The sequence below is a fragment of the Canis lupus genome, chromosome 3 (assembly GCF_011100685.1).
Source record: "Canis lupus familiaris isolate Mischka breed German Shepherd chromosome 3, alternate assembly UU_Cfam_GSD_1.0, whole genome shotgun sequence".
NCBI lineage: Eukaryota > Metazoa > Chordata > Mammalia > Carnivora > Canidae > Canis > Canis lupus.
Window position 1 is genome coordinate 14,667,954 of NC_049224.1, and position 21,926 is coordinate 14,689,879.

A 21,926-nucleotide genomic window follows, 5' to 3' on the forward strand; every position below is an offset into this window, starting at 1 on the left:
TCCCTGATGTCAAATTTAGTGGAGTTTTACACGAGGTTAATAGGAAGGTAGGAATTATTGTGATAATAGTAAGAGGAGAAAGTCTCGAAAACATCAGTACCACTTACTGATGTTTATTTTTATAATAACTTACTCTGCACCCATCCAGATGGAAAATTGTATTTCATTAAAAAATTATAACTTGAAATTACGATGGTGTTCAAAGTTTCGGATAATAGAACCATCACTGTAGTCGACTAAGGTGCATTATGGGAAATTCTGTCAGAAAACCAAGCTACCTTGTATATGTGGGTATGCAAATAGCATCCAGAATAATACAGCCACCCCAAAATCAGCTGGAGCCATCTAAATTTTCAAAAGCATTTTTGTTCTTGTTCCCCACTGATGAAGTCTTTTCTTCTTACGTATATTTATTATGCAGCAACATTAAAGATATCCATTCAGTTCTTGAAGTGACAGTTTATGATGAAGATCGGGATCGAAGTGCTGACTTTCTGGGCAAAGTTGCTATACCATTGCTGTCTGTAAGTTTTATTCACCTGACACACTGCTCTGTGTTGCTTTTGCTCAAGGAAAAAAAAAAAAACCCTCAGCTCTGTATCTGTCATTTCTCAACCAAGGTCTGTAATAAGAACACTAAAAATTTTAACATACTCAATTCACGGCCATGTTGAATCCCATGATAGTTAATTTTTCCTGACAGACTTGATCCTGGTAATGAACAGGTACTTGTCAGAATTGCCACAGTTGTTTTGGGTTCTCTGTCAGTTTCAGCAGCTGGGGGTCAAAGGTCACCGAGGGAGTGTATTCAGTGGAGACCGCGAGACAGACGGCTGTCATGTCCTTTTCCCGCAGATTCAAAATGGTGAACAGAAAGCCTACGTCTTGAAAAACAAGCAGCTGACAGGGCCAACAAAGGGGGTCATCTATCTTGAAATAGATGTGATTTTTAATGCTGTAAGTCTTAACTTTGGCTTTTTTGTACTGCTAAAGAGTTCAGTTTCATGAAAGCTTTTGTTCCTGATTTGTAGAGAATTTCTGTCATTCCTCATTTTCTCTAAACCTTGATGTATCCTGGAGAATACGCTTCTGCCACTGCCTGGCACACCCACACTTTCTGTTCTAGTTGGCGGCTGCCACTGCCGCTGTGCTCTGGCCGCTGCCTGCCGGCGTAAGAAATGGAAGCGCATGCATGTGCAACTGTATACATTTATATTTTATGAGCACAGCAGCCAGGACCTTGAAACTTTAGGAATTATGGCAAATTGAACTGCGTGAAAAACTTGTAAACATTTGTTAATCTATTAATCCATAACAGACACATATGTTGATGTATAGGTGAAAGCCAGCTTACGAACATTAATACCCAAAGAACAGAAGTACATTGAAGAGGAAAACAGACTCTCTAAACAGGTAAAAAAAAAAAAAAAAAAAAAAAGGCAAGGAAAGATTAATCCCTCTGGGAAGACCTGATTATATCTGTAAAACATCTAGGTAAATTCAAATAAACTTTGGAAGTACGGAGGGGGGGGAAGACTATGGAATTTTGGGTCATCTACTTAATGTGAAATGGCTCTTTCTTTTCTTCTTTCTTTCTCTCTCTTCCCTTCCTTTCCTTAAAAGATCAAACAAGGGCAATACCAAACTAATACATTGGATGGGGGTGGTCAGAATGGAAAGGGGATACTGTTGGGGCTGCGTAGGATGGATATGTATTCATGCATTAGCAAAAGAATGATCATTTTGAACATAAAATACTGTCTGATTGCCATGGAATGTGTAAATGAGAACACCAAAGGCTGAGGTTCAAATATACGTCCAGACCACCCACAGGTATGATGCAGGTGTGTGTAAAGCGAGCCCTGCGTAAAGCTCTTCCCTCTAATCCATAAGAGGGGGGCTCCATCTTTTAAGGGAAACCTTCCTGTTAATTAGATTTTCACTATGGTCTTTTAGAAGTGAACTTTTATTGGCACTTTGAGCTAAGAAAATAGAAAGTCAGCACATCTGATTTTTCTGTCACAAAGAAATTTTAAATAAGGTTTGATACCTTGTAATTAGACATAGATTTAAATTAGGCTTGATATCAAGTGAAGAAAGGATGCTAAGCTACCTCTTTAAAAAAATGTTTATTTCCAATTAACACAGCTAAAATAAAATGTTTTTGCTATGGCTATAGAGTTTACAGAACTCATTCGTGTGTGTTAAAATATTTAACAAATTTTCTGTGCTATTAGAAGACTAAAAGTACTTTTGTTTTTAATCCAATCAGTTCACCATAAACAGTGGGATCTTTGGTTGTTTAAAGACACTGTGCATGAATTACAAATGCAATACCTATCTAAACAGAGATACAGATTACATTTTTTTCACAATTATAGATAAAAGTAATAAAAGGAGCTCTAAAAGGAAGGTGATCGGGGAGGAAGGAAAGAAGGAAACAAATAGGGTGACTCTTTTCCTGAAAGAATTTCAATTTTAACAACTTGTTAAAACTGGTATGCATGTACATGCATCTATATTTATACACACACACAATATACATATTTTTCCATATGACCTCAGGAAGGTTTACACAAGTACTTCTTTAAAATATCGGGTCAATATTAAAGTATATTTGGCATTAGAAAAATATTAACCTGCAGACATAGTATTCTAATTATTAACACAGCTATAGATCATTTTTTCTACCATCATCTAGTATATGGGCTCTTCTTTTCATAGCTGTGGTCATGCCTTGTTTTAAATGTTAGATTTAAATTATATCCATTCTCATGTACCTTTTAAATGAAAGATTTTGTAAAGCATTTGTTTACCATGAATTTTTTCCTAACTCCAAAATTATGAAAAAGCAATGAGAAAATACAGGTTAAATTTATTGTGGAAAAGAGAGAAAATTAGAGAGAGAACGGGAGAGAGTCTGAGAGAGAGACTGAGAGACAGAGACTGAAAAATTGGTAATAAACAAGAGACAATCCTACAAAAATGATGAAAATTTTGTTCTCTGTAACAAAGCAACACTTGACAGGTTTTTCTCCAAGACGTGAAATCACAGCATTCCAAGTTATCCATTTCACTTGGAAATATCTTGAAATTAACGCATTTAAAGACTCTTAAAACCACAATGAGATTTAAGAGTCAAAAAATATATTTAAGTTCACAGTATGTAAATGTTTTTAATCTGTTAGAGATTTTTTCCTTTGGAACAAAGGTAGCCCAACCCACATAATAATATTATTTAAGAAAATAAATTTAGCTAAGAAATTGCTCTTATAATTCAGTCCTCTCTACTCTCTCCAGAGATACTTCTCTTCCTTTAACTTGTGAGCCAAATTGCTTGGTATATTCTTACAACTTTATTAACTTTCTGAATTCTTTTTAAATCACACTAAGCTTGAAGAATTTTGTACCCTATCTGATGGTTTTTTAGTCTTGCAAATTCTGATAATATTTTCATCTTCCTTACAGCTGCTACTAAGAAACTTTATCAGAATGAAGCGTTGTGTCATGGTGCTCGTAAATGCTGCATACTACGTTAATAGTTGCTTTGATTGGGATTCACCCCCAAGGAGCCTCGCTGCTTTTGTGGTATGATAATTCTTTATTACTTACATTGTTATTCATTAAATTCAGTAATCATAGCTGCCTGTTTCTGTGGCTATAGTAACAGTTATGTTGATGTGACCATTTTAAAACTCCTATTTTAAGACTTGACTGGACAGATTTGCCGTGGGCAGGAACCTGATGGATCGTTCAAGGTCCGAGTCCAAGAATACTTCGCGCCCCCCCCCCAAGATTTCCGGAAAGCGAGATAGCTCAGCCAATATATAATTTTCTCCATGATAGTTAAAAAGTAAAATTTTACATATTGCATAATTCCAAATCCCAATAACAGAGCCAAGAAAAGTCTTAGTGTTAAAAACAAAACAACTAATAATCTTGACCATCCTCATCTTAATTTTATTGTTCCATAGATTTTTTTTTTTCAAAATATGAAAATCATTGGCAGTAGGATGCCAGTTGGGAAGATTTGAATATGTGAGTCCATTGGATGTGGATGTGACCTATTTAAGAGATGTTTTATTGTTTCTGAGATTTTCAGTTTTTAAAAAGGCACAAGTGAGAATTTGATAGATCCAAATAGTCCTCTAACAATGTTCATCTTGTGGCCTTTTACTTTGGTTATTTAAAAACTGCTGATGAGACCAACTTGCAGAGCTAGAAAATCTGAGAGAACACTTCCCTCTGAGCTTTAGCTGGGATTTTCTGCTCTCACATTAGTTTTGCTTATTCAGGATTTCAGTGTGAAGTTTAAGTGGAGTCCTTCTTTCGAAATCCTTTATTTTATTGTTGTATTTGTTAGAATATGAGTACCTTATGCTTCCTTATAGTTTCCAGGTTAGCAGAATATGACTTTATTATGGGGGCTTAAAAGAAAATCCTTAATTATAGTAACAAATCAACATTTTAGTATTACCATTCAAATGAGAGTATGCACATCTGTTTAGCACTTTGAGCTCTGTCCTCCTCTCAGGCCTTGTATGGGACTTTCATTAATGTCTGAGCACATGGAACAAAGAGTGTGTATGTCCCTTTGTGTTGTAAGTTACCAGAAAGTTAGGCAGCCTGCCTCCCATAGACATGTTGTTGTCTCTTTAAAGAAAGCGATTGCCATCATCATTAAGTTTCAGAAAGGAAAATCTGCCTCTTTCAATATTCTTTTATTTAGCTCTTTCACCTGATAAATATGTCGGGGTACTGGTAAGCAAACCTTGTTATGATTTTTCACTATCATAGAAGCACTTTGATGTTAATGAGGAAAAAATGATGCTGAGTTTCTGTGTATATTTTATGCCATTACTTCCAGGTTCCATGGGGCCTTATAGCAGACACAGAAATATTCTCCTGAAAATGCCATGATGCCATCTTTGATTGTCTCTTTCCAAAGTCGTTTCCCATAACTATTTGCAAAATTTGAAAACAGAAATCTGTATAGTTATATCATTTGTTCAGGAACATTCATTTTGAATGCTTTAACATTACAATGTATTGTGTAAGTAAGTCTTCATAAACTCCCTCTGGCTTCTCGAGGTCACTCGTGTAAAATGCGTTCAAGATGGCAGACTTTTTTCACAATATTCTTCTGATTAAAAACGAAAATCAGGCACCGAAAGTCCGAGAAACTTTGATACATGCATATGATACTACTTGAGTGTTTTCACTGTAAGGGAATCAAAGTTCACAGGGGAGGAAAGATAATAATATCTCTCTTAGCTTGTAGCCAGTTTCCAACAGCCTTGGTTGTACAAAAAAACAAATTGAATGCAAGATGCTTGTTAAAAAGAGGTAGGAAAAGAGACTGCAAACACTGATGGTGAGAAAAGAGGCCTCCCAAGCTACAATGTGACTGTGCAGTAAGAGTACTTTTGAGAAGAAATGATCATATTAACCATTTCACTGAATAGAAGCACTGAGTCACACTCTACTAAATGTAATTAAAATAATAAATAAAATAAATAAATAAATAAAATAATAAATAACAAAACTGAACTTCATTTATCTAGACCTGAGCTGGGCATTCCATCAGAAGGGTGGGGGACCCCTGCCTTTTTCACCCTGGTATTCCAGCATCACCTGCAGGAGTATCTAGCACGTGGGAGGTTCCCAATTAAAATGGCTATCTAAATCAATAGACCAGCCTATAAACCAATCAGTCTGAAAATTTTTCTAAAGTGGAGAAAGTCTTCTTGAATGATGCCAGATAAAAAAGGCTTTGCTCTAGTAAAGCTGGTTATTAAATGATGATAGACATAGCTTAATGCTCGGCAGCAATTTTCCCTAGACCCTCATCTAAGTTTTAAACTATTTCATAACCCTCTAAATAATAATATAATAATCCACTATATGATAATAACAACAACTAAAACTTTCTGAACATTTATGTGCCAGGAAACTGTTCTACAGGCACTAAGGCATGAAAGTGCTTTTCATGCATAAATGAATTTAACATTTCCAACAACCTAATTATAAGGTAGCTACTATTATTTTCCCGATATACAGAGGAAAAAACTGAGGCACAGAAAAGAACCTTACCACAAGTGCACAACAGGTATTATTTTCTTTCTAAAAGAGCTTTTAAAATATGGACCTTGTAATCTAAGTATCATAACAATTCAGAAAAAAAAAAACATTGTAGGATTTTTATTCATCTTACAGATTTTAAATGATGTTTTTAAAAGTGAAATGTTTCAAAGATCTCATTGCATAACCAGAGCCTTTTTAGGCCAGTTTATTGAAAAGAACTGCTTTCCATTAGGAGAAGAGTATGAGCAGCACCCCATTGTTACAAACATATTGTTCCCATCATTCCCTGTTGATGGATCTCGGGTCTATTATTATAATATTGGTTCCACTTGGCCCACTTTTTCATAAATGCAGCTGCTTCACGGAGCACATGCATTTGTACCATTATGTGGCTTGGTTTTAGGCCCAGATCAGTAAACTTTATAATGTTTAAGTGCCTTTTTTTTTTCTATTTCGTTTTATTTTTCTTTTCTAATTTTCTATCCAAAAATAAATGCAGAATAATGAAATCAAAATGGAAAAACAATGATTTTTTTTTTTTTTTTTTGGTCCCCATGTCAATTAAAGCAGAAAGCTTAAGAAACGCAGGGTTAGGGCTGCTCCAGCCTCTTTGGCACTACCTATGTGTTCTGGGGAAGACGCAGAGACGGCTGACGAGATCAGAAGCTGCAGTCGGCCTGGGAGGTGAGGGATAAAATACAGGCGAGCATGTTCCTGGGAATGTCCTTGTTTTTGTGTGCTGCGAATCAGGTTTTTAAATTTTACTATGAATATTGTATGCCTAAGAGGAAACACAGACGTATGTGGCGCAGAAGGCGCTGCTTGTCTTTGGGAATCATCTTTCGTAGACGTGGAAATGTCTCATAAATTGGGCCTAATTTTCATCAGGCTCTTGACCAGACATTTGTGTTCTTGTGGATGTCAGTGGGTGCAACGTGGAAAAAAAAAACCAGAGTGCACACTCTCTTTCTCTTCAGTACTGTCATTTCTCACTGTAATGAGCACAAAAATAATTGGACAACCGAGCTATCAGTGAAAGGACACACTTCAGTGTGCGTCAAAGAATTATTTTACAGGACAAACTTTAATCTTTAAATGTGATTGTAGATAATTTGTGGTACCATCTGTCCATTTGGAATTGTTTTAGCCCTTTCTGTCGTTATACAGTAAGTGCTGCTGTGTTTAACATTAACATTTGATATTTTACACATTTAATTTCTGTTCTGCTGTGTGGTCCTTAGGGAGTGGAGCGCGAGTGCTACATGAGAGAGACAAAGTATTGATCAGTTAACATTTCAGCTACATTTATGTATGTCGCAAAATTAATGAAAATGCCAGACAAAAATGTCAGAGTGCACAAAAAGGTAGAATTTAAATTTGGTAGCTTAATGAAAAGTTTAAGATGTGCATTATCAAAAATGTCCTCTTGCCTTTAAAGTACAATTCCTAACAGAATAACTACAGGGAGACACATATTTTACTTAGAGGAACAATGAACATGAATTATGAAGGGATGTCAACCCCTCAAAGTACCTTGTGTTCCAGAACGGGCATGTTTGAATGCCTAACTGTTACTCATAAAATACATTTGTTTCTGTTCATTTCTGGAAGGCTACTGGCTTCAACTCTCTGTACTGACCAGCCCAAGAGGCAGGCTTCCTACTAAGATTCTTGCCCCCACGCCAGCCAGGTTTTCCTTGGTACCCATGTGTTCCTTTTGTGTCAAGACTGAGAATTCCCTCTACAGCAATTCATCCAGGCCAGTCTGGTTCATTACTCGTTCCTTTCTGGGTCCTTTTCAAATGCCTGGTTTTCCTTTGCTTCCAGAGAATCTGTACTCCACCTTCATTCAATCCCCGTTTTAGTAAAGGATCACACTCGGGACAACAGCTACTCTCAGAGAAGCTGGGCCATTATGCAGGAAAAGAGAAAAAACAGAGATGATGTATGCAAAGAATGACATGAGCAGCTCTGTGTAGCCAAATGGGTAAAAAAAAAAAAAAAAATGGAGGGAGCACAAGCAAGGGAGGAAGAAATGAACTTGCAGAGGTGATGGGAATATAATACAACGATCTGAAGACAATAGGCTCGCAAGGATGCCATATCGAGTGTTTTCTGTACAGAAGCCTGCTGCTATTAAACAGCGTATGGATTTTTCTAAAAGTTATTACAAACAATAAGGACATTTTAAGTGGCCTTCGTGTTTGAGGACTAAGAGAGGGGCGTTGCTTAAGAAGAAATATCAATGTGAAAACAAAGGGATATCTACATCACCTGTAGTTCAGGTCTTAGCATTCATGTTAGTGAGTGATGCAGGGGGATGGTACTGGACATAGGATAGGTAACTTTAGAATCCAACAGAAATTTCTATTTTAAACATGTAAGAGATGTCAGTAATACCACACCAATAAGATTATGCTTCAAGTCTGTGGCAGTTTTCAAATGATTTTTATAGAAGCTTTTGTTGTTGTTGTTGCTACGATTATTTTTTTAGTGCTAAGCAGAAAAATTGGAAATGTTCCAGATGTAATTGTTGTTATTTTCCCTGCAACGACAAAACAGAAGGACCCTCCAAAATCAAAGAAACAAGTGCTAAAGCAAAATGATCTATATAACTCATGGGCCTATCCTTGGATTCTCTCATTTTCCTAAAATTATATAAAATGAAATTTCCAAGCCCTTTTGTCCACCCTTCTTCATTTATGCTCTCCTTTGACATAAACACTTATTAAGTTTACTAAACAATACTTCCAGTCTAATTGATACAAATTTTAAGGCACATTAAACATTTCCTTCACAAATGTGTGAGAACGGAAGAAATCCTATATAGAATTTTGTTTATTTAGAAGACTGTATACCTCCAAAATGAACTAAAATCCCTTATACAAAGTCAAAGACTATTGACTATAGAAGATTCCAGTACTACAATTACCTTTTCAGTAAATAGACTGTGTGTCCAACTCATATGGACACACCGACACTTTAAGTTGATACTCAAACTCTACTTTTTTCTCCCAAATTTGTCTAAATTCCAAGGAATAAAAACATTTTCAAACATTGGCCTATAAAAAATTAGGTTCTCTTAAGAGGTGCCTTTCACAGAGCATTGCATATAAGTTCTCAAAGACCACAATTTAGAAGTGAGTTTTAGGATTGGTCACAACAAGCTAAAATCAAAGGTGGATCTTAGGAAATATAGCAAATCAGATACTAATGGAACAAAGCATTTTGGCTAGATTTCTCACATCCTTCTTGAGGAGTGATTCTCTAGCTCAGTTTATAGATCTGTTTAAATGCATAGTCTTTTTGTTTTGTTTTTTACCTGTCATCTCTACAAGGCAGTACTTCTTCAATCAGTGCATAGTTCTCTTTAAACAGTGCCAACACCCTTTGTCATCTCTTTTAATAAGTGGCAGCAAAATGGCCTCCCACCCTTTGGAGGGAGATAATCACCTAAGACACAGAGTCTACTACTCTGAAAAGCTTATTCCTCTGAAATTTTATTGTGCATTTATAAGAAGAATTTAATTCTTATAGCACATCACGGACACATTTCCTATGATCTCTACTCCCTCTCTTTTGTCCTGTAAAGTAGGAAGCAGTAAAAGGCTATAATCTGGGACACATTCTTCTATGGATGGATTTGGGGAAAATAAAACTTTTTCACTTTTTCTCAGGTATAGTGCTATTACACTATGTTATAATTAAACATAAATTGCAAATATCACGAACATAACTGTGATACCTTATTGAATTCAGGAATTAGCCTTCTCGTGAATCTTCATGGTTTGTGTAATGAAAGCTGGGGCAGTAGGGAACATTGTTGCTTCAGTGTGGTCTCCTTCTGGCTGTATGGCTGCTGTCCCATTTCACTTCAAGCATTATTTATCAGGTAGTTTCAGCCTCAAGATCTTTATGAGACCCTTTTAAAATATGTTGCTTCGTCCAGACTTTATAACTGAGTTGACTAAGGATAAAAAATTATAAAATAATGAAATCACTGTCTGTCCTCAGATTCCTAAACTAATGTTCTTGTCCTTTGAAGAATTTTCTACCTTCCATCTTCAATTTAAATTGTTGGGACAAAAGAGAAAGCCACACTCTACTGTGAAATACTATTATGTAAAAGTGTTTTGTAAAGAAAAACATTTAAATTAATGAGATAATCATATAATTTATTTCATGAAAATTTCATGAAAGACTAATGCTCTTCTGAACGATTGTAAATTATAACAGAAATGCAGTCATTAAAATACTTCAATCGATGTTTACTCTGCACATATTTTCATGCCCCTTTGTATCAGGTAAATATAAGGAATAGGAGTACAATGCTTTCTTTCATCCCATTTTTCTATTTTGACCAGTCATGAAGATATACCTTAGAATTATAAGCGTATTAGAGTTAATTTACCAAGTCAGAAGCCGACCTGAAATGTTGTTTCTGGTTTTTGTTGCTCTTTCCCTTACCCTCATTTTACATTGACCATTACAGTCAGAATTGGCTATAGACCCTGTAGCCAGTCTTACCCTACAGCCAGTAGGTCTGGGAGTAATGACTCCACCTTGTGCCTTCTCCTTTTCTGTGATGGACGGAGGCCCAACACACAGCAAGTAGTAACATTAGAGATCAGTAAGAGAAGAAAGATGAAGGAGTAACCATTTCTCATGTTCACACCAGTCATCAGCTATCGACTCAAAGGGATGTAATGAAGAGAAAAGCTAACAAGCAAGAAAAGATGGAAATTATATTAGAATGTCAGTAGATATTTGGGTGAAAATGAAAGGCATCCTTGATTTTAAGAATAGAAAAAGAGATGTTTGTTTTTTTTTTTTCATATTCAGCCCCCTAAGAAGAAAATTTTCATTAAATGAGAGAAAATAAATGCCAAGGAATAAGATTTTCTCGGGGAATGTTGGGTTTTGGAAGGTCACAAATCATTGTAATATCTAAGTTTTCTTTTAAACTTAAATTTTTGCCCCCTTGGGTACCATATTGCCCCCCCCCAAAGAGAATGCATGCTATAAATGAGAGTAACTATGTTTATTTTCCTGCTTTTGGATTTCCTGTAGTTTGCATACAATAAAAATTATTCCTGGGGTGCTGGGTGTCTTAATTGATTAAGCATCTGCCTTCAGCTTGCGTTGTGATCTTGGGGTCCTGGGATCAAGTCCTATGTCAGGGGTAGGGGGGGGTCCCTGCTCAGCAGGGAGCCTGCTTCTTCCTCTGCCTCTGCCCGACTCATTCTCTCTCTCTCTTATGTTCTCTCTCAAATAAATAAATAAATAAATAAATAAATAAATAAATAAATTCTCTAAAAAAATAAATAAATAAAATAAAAATTATTCCCATAGGTAATCAGTCTGGGGAAAGATAATTTGTGATCTCTATACAAAATTATTGACTACATTAGAGTCCAATTAAAGAAAGGATTTTGTTTGGCTTCATAGAGATTAACGAATTGAATCTTCCCCTTACAAAAACCCATATAAGAGTTTTCTTCTCCATACCAAGTGCATTGTTACGCTTCACTGAAATGGAGAAGTGGGGTGAACATTAATTCTGGCCTAAGTAATATAACTTCCATCATTATGAGGGTTTGATGGGTTTTGTCTATACATTGTGCTGTATTTATGACTAGTAGATAATCTTTGTATTCTTAAATGAATATCATTATGTCAGAGATATAAAAGCATACTTCATTAGGCTTGATTACCTATTATATCTTCATTGGAAGGGAAGGGAAAAGGTTGTGGAATAGGAGTCATTTAAAACAATGAAAATACATGTTTTACTGACTATTCTGCATGTCAAGTTGTCTAATTCCCCATGGGAATAAAAAAATTTTTACTCTTGCAATTTATCAATAATATGTAAATATATGATATTTTATATCCCACTTAGCTCTACACAAATAATTCTAGGGCGTTTTCCATTGTTAACATCCTATGCCTTTCTTGCCAAGCAGACTTCAGGCCAAAAGAATTTATCACTCAGTTTTGTCATAAAATGTTGGTGAAGTAAATATTATTTTCCTTAGTCAATTACAGAATCTTTTAATTTAAAATAATAGATTGAATAAGTAAGTAAATAAATAAATAAATAAATAAATAAATAAATAAATAAATAAAATAATAGATTGCCAACATTAAAGGTAGTCCATTAATTATCCACAACTTAGTATCCTGGGGTTGTATAAAGAAGGTGTTACATTTTGAAGCAATATTAGTAAAGTGATGGCTGCTACTCAGAGAAAATTAACTTATAAATATAAAAGTTCAGATACCAGAGTTTACTTTTTTGACTAGGTGGCAATATTGAAAATCTTTCAGGTTTTTAAAAAAATTATTTAGAGTTTGGTTCTTCTATTGCAAGAGCCTCTTGCATGCCTCAGCAGGGAGGCTGGTATTTATTGTCTGTAAAAGAGACCTTTAACCTAGGTTTTACTAGCTACTCTGGTTGTGTACTATTTCTTTCTTTCTTTTTTTTTTTTTTTATTCTTAGAATATGAGACTCCTGTCACAATTTCTAAGTCCTAAACCTCGGTTGATGTGTAGTTCAAACTAAATATTCTTCAAATAAGGTCCCAACCTCCAAATAGGATGTAAAAGTCTGTTTTATAAGACAGTTGCTTAGACTTTGGAACACATTTCCCCAAAGTAGCAATGTCCCCTAAACAATGACATACAGCCTATCATATACAAAACCTATCAATTCCTTGATAGAGTATTAGCTGTAGAGTGGAAACATTGCATGTAGGAAATAGATTCAGTACAATCATGGTTTGGTGCTCAGGATGCCAGCAACACACCTATCCCAATCCTACCTTCAGCGTGGAGCACCTGCCTCATGGCAAAGGCAAGGGTCCCACAAAGGTGGAGATTGTATGGACTTTGAAGGATCCAGATGAAGTCATAGAATGTTACAGTTGGAAGGGAGTTCAGAGACCATTATACGGTAGAGGAGATTAAAGTACTGTCATGTAAAGGGAGTTACTGAGATTCTAACTCTCCTCCACCAATTGCTGGGAGTGGATGCTTCAAAGACAGCAGCACTGGAAGAATAAGAGAGGCAGAGAGAGAGAGAGAGAGAGAGAGAGAGAGAGAGAGAGGAAGATAGAAAGATCCACCTCTCTATCCTGAAGTTAATATGTCACATTGTCCTTAATTAAAGAAAGACAAGTGTCTGACATTGTCCTATAGAATTCTAAGAGTATAAAACTGGACTCCCATTTTTGGTATTTCCTGTTAAGCAGTTCGTTGGCTGGCATTGTCTACCAGAAACAGTAAACTTGTGTTCACTTTACTTAGTGTTCTTCCTGAGGTTAATAAGTGTGTATCTCATGTTTTAATCAACTTTTTTATTAGTTGAGGTCACATCACACTATAGCTCCCCAACCGACTGCAGAGATGAGTGTACAGTAATACACTTACAGTAATATTCTTAAAGGGTTCACTGTGTGTCTAAGTGAGGCACCTTTTAGACGAGTAATGTCATTAGGCCTCCAAGTAGTATAATTTACTTACTCCCAAAAGTACATGTAGACTCATTAAGAATATATTTTCCAGTTTTCAAACTTGTATTTTCACTGAGTTACTTAACAGCTTAAACCATCTATATTGATTCATATTGATTTAATGGTAGCTAAGATGAAGCTGCCCATGGCTTAAACATTCATTAGACTAAATAAATGCCAGGAAAAAAAGTGTATGTATTTTGAATTATTTGGAAAAATTGGTGATCCAGCTTCGTTGTATTGTTCTCATCCTAAATGTCCTTCAAAATTCTGTAGACTGAAATTTTTCTTGCTATAATTAAGCAATATTATAGAATAGTATGTCCCTTTACAAAGTAGTAGAAGTACTAAAATAATAATTTGGGCATATTTTGAAATACTATTAGATTTTGTAGGGTGTTGCCACCTTCATTATATAAATTATGTGCTGTAAGCTAGGTGCACAAATTTATTACTGTTAAAGTTACTGGAGTGAAGAAAGCCAAATTAAGTCACCTATATGAAATACTTTGAAGTCCTGAAGTACAGGGCCTGCGGATCATTTAGGCTTGAGTGATGCACACAGCCATAACACAGTTTCTTGTTTCTGGGAGCTATATCGTCTTTCAGAATTTGTATCCATCTTGAAAACTGATACAACTTAAAGTTATTATTTGAAAATATCCTATATTGGATCTAAGAGAGAGAAATAAATCACAAGAAAAAAATGTCTCACCAGTGTTTGCTGAAAACGCATGACTCTCCTCCCCAAAATATTTAATAATATTTAGACATTTTTAGTAATGCCGCGGTTCTAGTTCTAATTGAGTAGAATGTTTAACCTAAGTTTAAGGAACTAGGAAATAAAATAGATTATAAACTGAAAAATGCCATTTGTCAGTATTTTTAATCCATTACTAGAACCAGTGACAGGAAATAAATCCAGGCTGTTCTGCTTGAGATGCATTTCAGTTGCCATTAACAGATCTTCCCCGTTTTCATGTACACTCAATAAAGCTGTGTTGAATCACTGACTCAGATGACTTCAGCAGGCAAAACTTGAAGTTAAAGCTGTAATATTGTAACAGAAGCCCCCAACAGTAGTATCAGATGAAGCTGAGAATAAATGTAGTATATCAGGCATCATAAAAGAGTGAATGTGGGATACATTTATGCCCTCCTCTATCTACTAGGAGATTCATACATAAGATTCACACTCATTATTCTCGTCATCTTAATGAGATCAGTGTGGGAACATTTCTCTCCTTTCGCTCTTGACTGTCAGAGATGGGACACTCCATTATTTCTTCTTCCTCTCTCGACTTGAAGGGACTAGTTATATTTTCTTGGAAGGCCGGAAATGTTAACTGGTTACAGCAGGCAGCCGCAGAGTATCTCCTGTAAAGGCTTGAGGACTCTAGGTAGAGACCACAGCAGTAGTCTCCCTCATGCTCCTGCTGGTGCTTTTTCACCTGCCTGTGCTTTTATTTTCTTTCAGGTTTTTATCATCTGCCCTATTTCCCAAGGCGTTTGCTCGGAAAAGGAAGGAAAAGATAATTTCTCTGTGTGGAGGAAGATAGGGTACCTGAGTACTACCTCTAATTGCTCTGTCCCTTCTCGTTGGATCTATGGCCTTAATTAATTTTGCACCCAGTCTTCTTAACCCGGTTCTGAATGCAGTTGGCTCCTATGTCCGAGCCAGACGACATGTCCGGCCTTGAACGGAGCGAGGTAAAATGGGCAGGGGACCAACTTCTAATGCATCTTATCCTCACATAAATTTTCAGATCTGTCAAGAAACAGTCACTATTTATAATTGAAGTTGCTAGGACAGATTTTTATCATGTTTTTAGCTCACAGATTCCCTTCATCCTTAAGGACAAGAGAGCAGGACCTGATGGAAATATTGTTTAAGCTATCCGGGCTATTGATTATTAATTTATATTGTAATCACAATGTTTGGGGTGCCGCATTCCTTTAGAGAAGCTCATGTGGGAGAGGATTCCCTTTAACATGATTGAAGAATTTTAAATAGGCATTTTTAATATTTGCTGCCCTCTTAATATAACTTGTTTAATGCACCACTGTTAGCACAGGGATTATGAGTTAATAAAAATGTCATAGTATTAGCGAATAAAACACTATATAATTTTCCCCAGGTAATGATTAACAGCATAAGGCTATATTAACAATACTCTTAGTGTACAGTCCCTAAATGTATTTGATCCTCGTCTTTTAGAAAGTAATTTTATACTGAAATTCAGTAATAAAATATTTGAGGGATTTAGCTAAGCTACTGAATGTAAACTTCTCAGGTGCATGAATCTTTCGAATGATTTGTATCTTACTGCTGTGTAAAATATCCCTCTATTTTAAAGTCATTCTGAAAGTTTTAAGTGTTAGCTTAATATTCACCTTATTTGAGATTCATACGGAGCTTATTTATCTCATCCCAGCATTTGTTTAAACAGTTGAAAAATAAAATTAATAAGCCATGAGGTCATTATTACGTAATGTTTTTGCTTCCATAGATAAATGGGTTTCTTTTTCTGTCTTTCCTTTTAAATAATGTCTCTCCGGCTTTGTTCCGTGGCTGCAGCAGGCTGTTAGTATGTATCTTTATACCATCAGAACGAATGAGATATATCTGTATAAATTATTGATTCACTTGAGCCTACCTCTGTAATTCAGAGCTGAAAACTCTGGCAGCTTATCTACTAGAATGATATAACTCGGAGACTGAAGTTACCTACCACAGCAACAATTGCCAGTTGGGGGGTCAAATGCCCTTTTACCTTTATACCCGAACACCTGCAAATTGAGCTGTACCCCATTCAGAATTTCAAGAACAGGCCCATTGTCGCAGGAAGTAGAGTTTGTTTCTTGGAGAAAATTATGCCAGTTCTAGTTCTGAATGAAAGACAAGGCTTTTATTACTCAAGGGATATTAGGGCTGACTGCTTTTTTGAGAAAACAAATTTGCTGTAACTTTATCTGTAATTTAGTCCTGAATGGGTGCAAATAGACTGCACATTGTATGGTGCAGAAAGAAGAAAATAGGGGTTTGTTAAAGCCATACAAGGGCTATGTAACCATTATATTTCCGAGGGAAGTCTTATCAGAGTTGCAGGTTATAAGGGGGAATAATTTGGTTACAGCCTTAGCATCAAACACCTGTTTGGAATTTTAGTTTAGAATGACACTGGAAAAAAACGTTCTTGTCTAAAACTGTGGGTGATGAAATAACCCATCTCCTGCAGGTTGCTGTACTGGCTGTCTTTGACCCAGAGACTGGCCCTCTCCAGAAATTTCCAGAATTATTATAATCACTCCTTCTGAGGTTGAGTGTCAGACTCAGACCTAGTCGGAGGGTGTTGACTTGTTTCACCTTTATGAAAAGATTAGATTCACAGCTTTAAAGACCCTTTCCAATTAAAAAAGAAATCCTATGCAATATTCTTCACGTAAGAGTCTGATTTAAGCTTTGCCAGGGCTGAGAACAAGATGAATGTTGTGAGAAGGGGACAAGAAAAAGCGTGCTTCAGCTGATGAGCCTCCAGGTTACATAGTGTGGGGAACTAATGGATCATATATTATTTGGAGAAACTCATCCCTCAAGTTGGTCACCCACTCCTTAGTCAGCAAGCTCAGTAGTTGTCATAGAAACACCCATTTTTACAGTGTTATAGTTGATCACTGACATGGAACCAGACTAGGTAATCAAACAACTTAGCCATATGCTTGTTCTGAGCTCCAACCTAGTCAATTAGCACATTTTCTATTAAAAACTTGGTTGTAATAGGTCTTCATTAGCTAGCAGTTGCCATAATTGAATAGTTACTCAATTATGTCCATCCCCCAACCTCATTTTCACTTCTTTACAGAGTCCAAGTAGGAATATATCCAAGAACGTTCAGGTGCCTCACTTCAAGCAAAATTCATGACCTTCACCTCAAACAAGCTGTTAGAGGTTGATCCAGAGTTTAATACCTGATTTTTCTTACTGTGTGTTGGCACATAGAACCAGGCCCTTGGTCTCTTCCTTTTTCTGTTTACATCAGGATTTCTAGTATTTCTTCTCAGAGTAAGGAATGGGAAGATGTCTATGGTAAAAGCCCATTGTGCAGTAATGTCTCTAGAATGTGAACCCCTTTCTAACCTTAAACACATCCCTTCCTCTACCATTTTTCAGCCTTCCCACCAGATACCCAACTGAGCGTGTCATTATCCTGGGATTACTCCCCATTGTCTGCAATATGCCCCCTGCTACCCTCTGCCCATGTCAGTTATTTTTTATGTCACGGAATCTCGTCTGTGCCCTGTATTATCTGATGATCAAATCTGTTATCTAGGGGTGGGAATGAGCCACCTTCCCATCTATGCACATTTTATTACTGCCCTTGTGGACAAAATATTCTGATTTTCTTAGACATCCAAGTCCTTATTTACAAGCATGTTATAAAGGTTGTAGCTGGGGTATCAGAGAGCAGGTTAGGGTACTGAAGTGGTCCTCCCATAACGCCATGTAGGAAATTTCTGACCTCAGCCGCTCACGTGAATGCTCTTCTTGGTTGGTGAGAATTGTACCTCTTTCTTCATTATGAAATCATAAATATGAAAAATCTGGAAGAGAATTGATCATAAAGGTTTTCTGAGCTTGGTGGCCTCATCAGGCTTTTCTCTGTGTATTACAAAAGAAGCAAAAGCACTTTACCTCAGAAGAAGTATAACCACATTTAGCTTTAAAAACACAGGATTCCAACTTCCCTGCATTACGAAGCATCATAACTGCAAAGTTTTTGCCTTCAGAATGGCTCATGAAAAGTAAAATTAGAATCAAAGTCGTGCCAACGTTCCTGCTACTGTCCATCCTCTGGAACGTGGTAAGGTCCTTTCTAATACATATATCCTTGCTGACCAGGTCTTTGCGATTTAGATTTGCAGGCTGGATTCAATGTAAGAGTATAAATTGTTTCAAGGATGACAGATTGCACATCTGGTTTCTTCTCCCCCTCCCCCAACCCCTGTGTTCACCTTTATAACATTTTTTTTCCACAAAGTAATGTGGTTTAAAAATCATTTTAAGTTGCCTAACATAAACGATAAAATCAAATATTGGATTCACAAACAATAGCCTTTATTGGTTTGTGACAAGTGATCCATCTTTTTACATTAGTGCAGCTTTCTGAACCAGATTATTTTTCATAATTGATAATTTGTGAGTCATATATTTGTTATCTGTTCTTTTATGGCCTTGAAAATAGTGAACGATGCCAAAGATCACTGTGCTTTTATAAAGAAAATTATTTTAGTGTCGTTTATTGGCTGGCATTTCTGAAAGTATGTTACCAATAAGTTTTGCAGAGAATGTAACAAAGATAAAAGTAAGAACCCCTGCTAGAAAGAGACCTGATAGGTGCAAGATTCATGAATTTAGTTTTAGAATTCATTCATGTTAGGCATGAGAACAATGAAAATACACAAATATGAAAACAGTGTCGAATATTGCCCTTTAAATTGAGGAAAAATGGTTTTGCTGCATGTATGGACAATATTTCTGTACACAATCCATGTTAAAATGACACAGACACAGTATGCTACCTTGTTATGAGCATTACAATTATACCAACAGAATAAGGACTCTAGTTCTTATGATCGATAATTTTGGTTGATTTTGATAAATAGCGTTAGGATAAGTATCTACCAACCATAATATAATTTTTATGATTTAGCTTTATATTTTGTTCCTAAAGGCTTCTAAAAGGCAACAGGGAAATTTTTACCCTTTATTATGGTTTGTAATTATGTTATGATAGAATTAGAGCTCTACATATAAATTTGCCTCAGGTAAATAATAATAAGGACTCGAAAATCTATTTTGCCTAAGAGAGCAGAATTAAAAACTTTTTCTTACCCTTAGTTAATAATTTTCTCACACATCCTAAACATTTTCACTAATTCCGTTCGCAGTTATACTGACTGACAAAGTATAAATCAGTTGGAAAAGTAACAACCCGATTTGTGGAGAACAATATGAGGAAAAATACCATTAGGTAGATTAAATATTAATTTCACAGAAAATTCATTATGAATTTGATTTTAGAAATTATATGGTTTGTCCTCAATCTTTATTAAAATTTCTCCTGAATAATTTAATTATAGAAAACTCTTTCTAATAAAAATATTATCTACTTAATTAAAATAAAATTGAGATCATTTAATCATTGTATAATTATATTATGATTATATACAATTAAATACCATATATAAAACATTTGCTCTTCAAGAGACACTAATAGTAGAGGAACTAAAAAAAAAACACCTGCAGGTTAATGTGTTCAGCACTTCTACTTCTAAAGTTATAAATTCTATTACAGATATTTGTTACATCATCTAATAGCTTAAAACTCACACTTTAGTTGGGGGGAGATGCTGAACAATATACAGTTGGCTACAATCAGAATAAACTAGTATATTTATTACTAGTACAATGCTTTTTCCTTGATTATTCTATTTGCTCTCCTTAATTAATTGAATTTCACCTAAGATTATTCTAAATGTTTCAATGATATATATTGGTTAATATTTTATTATTCAAAACCAAAATCCAGTTATAAAGAATATCTTTTCCTCCCTCAAACTGAATGTGTTCTAAATTGTGTTTAAAATTAAAAGTGTGGGGAACATCTTCATCAGATGGGCAAGCCGAATGTTTGAACTATATAAATAGCCATATTATAGAATGATAACTTTCCTTTATGCGTATCTTGGAAAATGTTGACAATGTTATTTAGCGTCTATAACAGTATGAGAAAGAATTTGCTCTACCTTTTCAGATGTTTCATTGGCCTCATTTATGGCATTTGCAGTGATGGTGGGATATGTTTATTTGTACATATGGTGTGACAGATTGTTGATGTGTTTTAACCATAATATATTATTCCGTTTTGAAACCTACTCTCTCTAGAGTTGGAATTTCTTTATAGTTGAAGGAAAAATGCATTTCTAATAACTCGTCTTATAGCTTCAAAGATCTGTGTTTTAGAAATCACCTTCTGTATTTCAGAAAATGTGGCTGTTATATGAATTACTGAGAATTCAGTGTTAATCATATTTTTTGTCAGTGAAAATCAGATTCCTTTATTGTAAGATGAACTACCATCTGAGCTTCATAACCGAAGAATTTGATATTTTCTCTAAGAAGTACAGTTTAAAATACACATAATCTTTCAATTACTCTAAATATTGAAAATAGTTTTAAACAAATGAATTTTAAAAGCTATATAGAGTCCAGGAGAAAGTCACATAAACTCTTCACTGCTCCAACCACTGCTGTCTTACGAGATTCGCTTGAACCATAGAAACTTACTCCAAATTTTGTAATTGATTGCTCTACCAAAAACAATGAAAATTATCAATATAGATTTTACATAGAATCTATCATCTATCTTCAATATACATGCAGATGTATCAGAATACATTATTGAGACAGACCTTTATGCTCTTTAGAAAAGCAATTTACATTTTCAGAAGATAATGAACCCTCCAAAAGAAAAAAAAAAAGAGGGGAAATAACAGAAAACGCTAAAAGTAGATTGTAGTTTTAGAACAGAAACTATCAATATACATCCCAGTGTGTATTATGCAATCTTTACATGCTCCTGCATTTGTCTACTGATCAGTATATAACTTACATCGCCGTGGTAAAAAACTATTTGCCTCTTTTTTCCCCCTCCACCCTAATTGTCTTGTATGTCATTCTGCAGTTTGGCCTGTAGGTAGCAATCTTGCACTGTAAAAGCTCTCCACTTTCTCATTTATTTAGGCTGGAAAAGCTTACACCATTACAGATCTGTTAAATGTAAGCAGTGTTATTTGCATAAATTCCAGACTTTGATGATGGTCTGTGGCCTACAGATTATTTATGCAGTTGTTTGGCCTTGAAGTTCACGATTTTGCTCAGAGGTGACCTTTCTTTGCATTGTGACCCCATGTAGGTGGGAGACAGCTGAATGGTTAAGTGCATAACCTGGAATCTTGAAAATCATGAGGCCTCTTGCCTGAAACATAATGCTTTGTTTCTCATATAGCCCTTCAGATAAAAAAGAAATACACAGGTCTTCTAAAATATAGAATAATATTTTAGGACTATGTAACAAATATTACAAAGCAGTGCTGCTTCTGGAAGTCAGGCACTCTCACAAGCAAGGAGGCAATTACTATTAGCATCTTAGAACCTTTACCAATTTAGACCTGTTTAATCTTATTTCTGTTAAGAATAGTTCAAAGAATGCCAGGAGATCATTCTTATTGTGATTTTTTATTTTTAAACTAATACTACAGAGTGCC

General features: G+C 35.5%; 1 protein-coding gene across 1 annotated transcript in view; it reads left to right on the forward strand.

Moving 5' to 3' along the window:
* MCTP1 (multiple C2 and transmembrane domain containing 1) overlaps positions 1-21,926 on the forward strand; it is a 532,324-nt gene that overhangs the window by 372,790 nt on the left and 137,608 nt on the right. The window contains 4 exon segments of the mRNA XM_038532320.1: positions 422-524; positions 856-957; positions 1,339-1,413; positions 3,469-3,588. Of these exon segments, the coding sequence (XP_038388248.1) occupies positions 422-524; positions 856-957; positions 1,339-1,413; positions 3,469-3,588 (400 nt within the window).